General features: G+C 38.6%; 2 protein-coding genes and 1 long non-coding RNA gene across 3 annotated transcripts in view; 1 reads left to right on the forward strand and 2 right to left on the reverse strand.

Annotated features, from left to right (window-relative positions):
• gpr143 (G protein-coupled receptor 143) overlaps positions 1 to 2,611 on the reverse strand; it is a 19,134-nt gene extending 16,523 nt beyond the window's left edge. Inside the window, exons 1-2 of the mRNA XM_015048961.1 lie at positions 2,428 to 2,611; positions 1,214 to 1,298 (exon numbers count right to left, since the gene is read on the reverse strand). The gene's annotated coding sequence lies outside the window, so the exon portion shown is untranslated. The remainder of the gene's footprint in view (positions 1 to 1,213; positions 1,299 to 2,427) is intronic.
• Positions 2,612 to 2,718: 107 nt separating this feature from the next.
• On the forward strand, positions 2,719 to 4,905 carry LOC106957570 (ankyrin repeat and SOCS box protein 9-like). The gene is made up of 4 exons (XM_015048963.1): positions 2,719 to 2,809; positions 2,895 to 2,974; positions 3,394 to 3,501; positions 3,805 to 4,905. Exons 1-4 carry the CDS (start codon positions 2,740 to 2,742, stop codon positions 4,033 to 4,035), a joined length of 489 nt encoding a protein of 162 aa, XP_014904449.1. The 5' UTR covers positions 2,719 to 2,739; the 3' UTR covers positions 4,036 to 4,905.
• On the reverse strand, positions 4,055 to 5,380 carry LOC106957572 (uncharacterized). The gene is made up of 2 exons (XR_001426979.1): positions 4,400 to 5,380; positions 4,055 to 4,349 (listed from the first exon to the last, which is right to left on the reverse strand). It is a non-coding gene; the product is annotated as an uncharacterized LOC106957572 (long non-coding RNA).
• Positions 5,381 to 5,802: the final 422 nt, after the last annotated feature.

Raw genomic sequence — 5,802 nt, forward strand, 5'->3', positions numbered from 1 at the left:
CAACCCCCTCTCCTCGCCCCAGCCCCCCCCCCAGAGCCGATCAGACCCTGTTGATCACAACCGGATGGATGTCCACTTTTCTCCACTTGAAGTAAATAACCAGCCCCTTTGTTTCGAAGCAGAGCGCTGCCTCTGCAGCACTCAGAAAGCCGTTTGGTAGTTTTGTTTAGTTTTGTTTAGTTTTGTCCCAGCAGCATAAACCCAGCATTCGGGTCAAATAAATAACCCAGCAGTTTTTAGAGTGCGGCGGAGAATTAATCTGCTTCAGTGTCTACATGCCCAAGCATGTAGACATCGTTTTTTGTTTTTTTCTGTTTGCGTGGTTTCCATTTTTAAAAAGAAAAGCAAAACCTGTGAAATGAAATTATCACAAAAGATTTGGGGTGACAGACAAGCTGTAGAAGTAGAAAGTATTGTTCTGCCGTCTTAAACTTATTGTCTGTACACTTTTCTCCACATACGGAAAGCCATTTTGTTTTGAAACATTAATATTTGTGGTGTAAAAAGTTAGAAATAAGATGGCACTCCCTTCATCACAGTAGTTAAAATAAGGGACACTTTGTAGATTCATGCTTAAAGTTGGATAAGAACTGGGCCGACACATGATCACTTTGCGTGGGAATTTGTGGTCATGTGCATGTGTCATATGTGCAGCGAAATCATGTCCGCATGCAGGGCTCTGGCCTATACATAAATGCAGGCAAAACACTATTCATAAGTTTTGTCATCCTCATATCACTCAAGATCAATAGCTCTATACGCTTTCTTTTGACTATGTTTAAAAGAAACAATGGAAATCTATAACGGGGGAACAAAAAAAAGTAAATAAACTCAAACTGAATCGTAACATGACCTGAGGTATGCATCAAACTACAGGCTTAAATCATTTTAAAAGATTGCAAGGTATCATTTCATCAACATGAGCACGTGAGAAAAGTAAGGATGAATCTAGACTTTTGCATAGTGCTGCATATAACTTATTTTGGGGAATAGGAGCTTAAAAAAATCTATATCTTGACGGGAAGTTGTAAGTAAAAAACAAAACAAAAAAAAACAGTAAACAGTAGTTCATGTAGCATGTAATACTCTCAAAATTAAAAAAACACATATAGTATTGACCATAATAATAAATAAAAAAAACATAAAGCTAAATTAGGTCCTTCCGTTGTAAGGGTGAACATTGGCTGCATCCTGCCTGCTAAGGTCAGCTTACCCCTGCATGTGTGCATCAGGCAACCCCACACCCTGTCCCGATCCAACAGAAGTCAGCTGCTAGATGTGCTCACTTGGCTGGAGAACTGAAACAAAGCAACAAGGACTTTCAAAGATTCGGTAAAACAGAGAGGGCATTCATACAGTTGGTACGATTTTATTCTAATCCATACCTTCCCTGACACGCCACAGAGTTAATTGTGTGTCTGGCTTGCAGCCTGCTGCCGGGGATTAGCAAACCCCCGGGGTAACGCAGTTAGACTTTTGACTTAATATGGACATTTGCTCTCTGTGGCTGCCCTCTGCTGGCCTGCATGCACTGCAATATTAGAGTAGCACTAAAGAACTCTTGAGTGCAGAACACAAGGCAATAATAATGGTGAGAATATTTTACATACAGCTAGAACAAATGAAACAGACTCTGCAGTCTGCTGCGTCTTCAACTGGAGGAACTCTGGCAGTTTTTATTTTGTATGTAGAGCACAGAAAAAAAAAATCTATGTATCACATTTAATTAACATCAAGATTTATGTTTGTTACACTGCTAACAAATATAAATGAAATATTGTTATTACAGAATAAATTTTGTGTATTTCTTTGTTAAACTAAAAATGATGACCGTCAGCGACTTGTACAGCCAAATTTGGACTCAGAACTCAGAAATAAAAAAGAAAGTATGGAAGACAATTCCAAAAATGCAAATAAAGTAGTTTGAGTGTGATCTAGGACATGTTACTAAAATGCTGTAGCTATTTAACAAATTCAACCAAAACAATCACCTGACCAGACGCACCTCCATTTTGGAAATTATATGATGACATCACAAAGTCAGATAATTTTGTTATGACTGCATGGATGGTTGAATAGACATCCAATTGAGTTATAAATTGTTAAAAAATATTCCCCAAGATTAAAGGTTAATGTTAAACTAGTCTCACTGTAGCCCTAATCAGTAACTACAAAGTACTAACCTAGCCATTACTGCTAAGTCAGTTATGGTTCCCTTATCAAAACAGTGATAAGGGAACCAGAATCACTGGTTCCTGCTGATCACTAAATATGTTGTGTTTCGACTTGAAGTGTCAGAACCCTAAAGCAAGTTACTCAAAGTAAAAAATGACATTAGAGAACTGAAATTTCTGTCCAGGAAATGACTTTATAATCATAAAACAAACATAAAAACAAAAACAAGAGTAGTTGAACATTTTTACTTACCTAAACTGATCCAGTTTACCTAAATTTAAAATCTTAAGTCGGACACAACAGAGGAAAAATAGTCACGTTACTTGTAAGAGATAATGGGTGTGGATGTGCGGTGTCAGATTTCAACAACAAAAAAAAATATTACCAACAGGCTTCACTTACTTCTCCTTCTCCATCTGCACTCCCATTGGTCAGAGCTGAGTCATTACGGTCCTTCCTCCAGGAAGGAAATGACATGAAAACATCAAGAACTGCTCTCAAAATAGGACAAAAACATATTCCAGTCTGACAAAAGGGCAACTCGAACATGAAAACAGGTGAAGAATGTCTGCTGGAAACAAAGAGACACAGAAAGGAACAGCATGTCCTTATTTCTCCAACCCTTTGATGAGTGGTGAGTTTAACACTTTAAATATGTTATTACAGTAGACATGTCTATCACTTCAAAGTCTGAGCAACTTTTTGCCTTTCACACGAAGATGTTGAAGCCGACTGGTCTCCGATTCACGACGCAGCCTTCAATGGAAACGTTCTTTGTCTGCAAAGACTCATGGCTCAGGTAAAGTTTAACTTCTGGAGTTAAAAAGTTAAAATTCGAATCAGCTTCTGCTGCATGAGATTCTCAACAGGACACACGTTCCTATTTCAAACGTTAGTTTGTGATAATGCTGTGTGAAGCTTTAATGTTTTTCACTACTTACAGTGCCTTGCAAGTGCAATTCTTATCTTTGATCTTTTGCAAACTTTTTCATGTTACAGTCAGAAATAACTGTGGAATTCAATGGGGACTTACAGAAACTAGTGCTATTTTTTTATTTAACATTTCTATAAAAAAAAAGAAAAAAAAAGTGTGCATTTTTTTTTTTTATCCAATGTTTTGTGATAGACTAACACAAAACATTCCAATAAGATAAATTGACTTTTGTCTGTGCAGCCTCTGTTTGGGAGTGAATTTGTGTGTCCTGGTGTGTTTCACAGGGAATGTGTGTAAATCTAAACACACTGGACAAAGTCTCTCCCCTTCATGTAGCATGCCGGCAAGGCCACACAAACTGTGCCAAGCTTCTGGTGGAAAACGGAGCAAATGTAAGTGATTTACAGCCCACAGAAATGAAAAAGAATTAAACAGAAAGCACTGTCAATTTAAAACTTCATGACATTTTTTTTGTTTTTTTTTTAGAATTTCTTTAATAAAGCCTATAATTCTTGCATGTTAACAGCAATATTTAATCATTGAAGACAAGTGAAATGAGTGAGAAATTAACCAAAATGCACATAGCAGCACGGAGGCAATGTAGCTTTTAGCAAGCAAAATGCACAATGCAAAGCAGAGGCCAGGTGTACTGTTCAAAGTTTTCAGGCATTGTTGTTCCCCCTCCCCAACTTCAGGTTAACCACACAACTGTGGACGGACACACTGCATTAACAGAAGCTTCTGCCAGGGGCCATGTGACCTGCGTCTCTCTGCTTCTCAAGCATGGAGCGACTCCCCCCGGGGAAACCAGCCCGTCCAGTCCTCCAATCCACTCGGCTGCAGCCAGGGGCGGATCTACTGGGGTGGCAGATGCCACCCCGAATGAGAGCCTTCCACCCTCGTTGCCAAACCAGCTGGCACTATGAATTCCATAAATAGTTATGGTGTTCTGACTATCAGTGCTACCTCGTCAGATTTTCCTACCGTAGCACGGATAGATAGCTAAGTCTATCTGTCAGTGCTACGTGTCCAAAACTGCTACTGTCATGTTTACAAACAGAAAACTATAGCGGGTTGTTAATGTCAAATGATAACATTATTTGAGTGATGGGACTGAAGCGGAAGCTTAGGATGCTTAGCATAGCACTGGAACAGTTTATATACACGACGAAACCACAAGAAGATCACTTCCTTCATCTGAATATCCTACCCGTTTAAAATGAAACGCTATAGACTAAACCTTTTACTAGAATATCCTACCCGTTTAAAATGAAACGCTATAGACTAAACCTTTTACTAGAATATCCTACCTGTTGAAAATATATATTTTAAATACAAAGGTGTTTGTAAGAAGAAAAACGGTATTAGGCAGGGGAAACACGTTTTTATTGGAATTAAATTAAACGCAGACAAATACAGATCACTGCAACTCTTTTTTGAGCATTAATACATTGTGTCTGTTATGAGATGCAGCGCAGCCACAATGTGTCCACCGAGCTGCGCAGGTTGCTGTGCTCCTGATATGTTTAATATACACTAATAATACACCGCTATTACACAGCTTCAATCCCACATATAGTATCTGTGCCAATATCTATTTAGCAAGGTTTAATAATAATAAAAAAAGAGTGTAATTAAACTAAAATATTTTAAAATGTAGGGATAAAATAGCCCACAAAACAACGTATTTTGTCCTGATTAACTGCCAAACAATGACAGTAGTAACGAAATTGCAGACGGTAAACTAAAGCCATTTATAAATATATTTACATGCTGCCTGTCATGTAAACTAAAAACATTAAGTAATCCAGCAGCTGAATTAAAGCCAGTATAAACTAAATTAAATAAAGCTTACCATAATCTTCGATGAAATAAAACATATGAAACGATACTTCCACGACTAGTAGGACGCATTTATAAGAAATACAAGGTAGGACGGATTTACGGTAGCACAGATAAACAGAACACCAATACCTATTTCAAGGAGTAATCAATAATCCGATTAAAGTTACTTTTTCAAAGTATCTATGCCATCACACACACAGAGCAAGAAAAAGCAGAATGGGCTCTTTGCACGTACGGCAGTGACGTCACATCCGAATGAGCGAAATGCGGCTTTCTTGTTTCCGCTTTGAGTTACCATGACAACTAGAAAAGATAAAGTCATTTTTCAGACGCAAATAAAGCAATTCTATGAACATTGTTGTCTTCCTAATATAATGGGCGTTTAAGTTTTCATGGATTTCCAAACGATCCTGAATTAAGAAGACGGTGGCTTGTAAATATTTGTCGCTACCAGTTAAAGCTAACGCCACACAGCAAAGTTTGCAGCCTTCACTTCACTCCGGATCAGCTTCTTCAGACAAACTACCGGAGGGAGACGGATGGTAAATAAAGGAGCCCTGTAGTATTTCCATGGAATCACTTCTGTATTCCGCCTGAAAGAGCAAGTGGAACGAGTGAGCAGACCACAGCCAGACAGCCAGACAATTGATCCGCCTGTATGCACTGCTGTAAACACCATCCTATTTGAGCTCTTCACAAGAAACACGCTAAGGAAATAAAACGAAATAACACAGAGACCTTAAAGAACATGTTAGCACAACAACTTTGAACCTGAACAGCCAGCTGAACTGGAACTCTGACAGCAGAGCTGCCCTACTGTTAGGCTGTGGGGCTTGTTGAACTTCCTC

The sequence above is a fragment of the Poecilia latipinna genome, unplaced genomic scaffold (genome assembly GCF_001443285.1).
Source record: "Poecilia latipinna isolate Pla-1442-1.1 unplaced genomic scaffold, P_latipinna-1.0 Scaffold916, whole genome shotgun sequence".
NCBI lineage: Eukaryota > Metazoa > Chordata > Actinopteri > Cyprinodontiformes > Poeciliidae > Poecilia > Poecilia latipinna.

Excerpts from the sequence above, each read along its gene's own strand:
- LOC106957570 (XM_015048963.1), top strand. The coding sequence starts at position 2,740 with ATGTCTGCTGGAAACAAAGAGACACAGAAAGGAACAGCATGTCCTTAT. Across the intron at positions 2,810-2,894 it reads CTCCAACCCTTTGATGAGTG|ATGTTGAAGCCGACTGGTCT; the intron begins GTGAGTTTAACA and ends TTTCACACGAAG. Across the intron at positions 2,975-3,393 it reads TGCAAAGACTCATGGCTCAG|GGAATGTGTGTAAATCTAAA; the intron begins GTAAAGTTTAAC and ends TGTGTTTCACAG.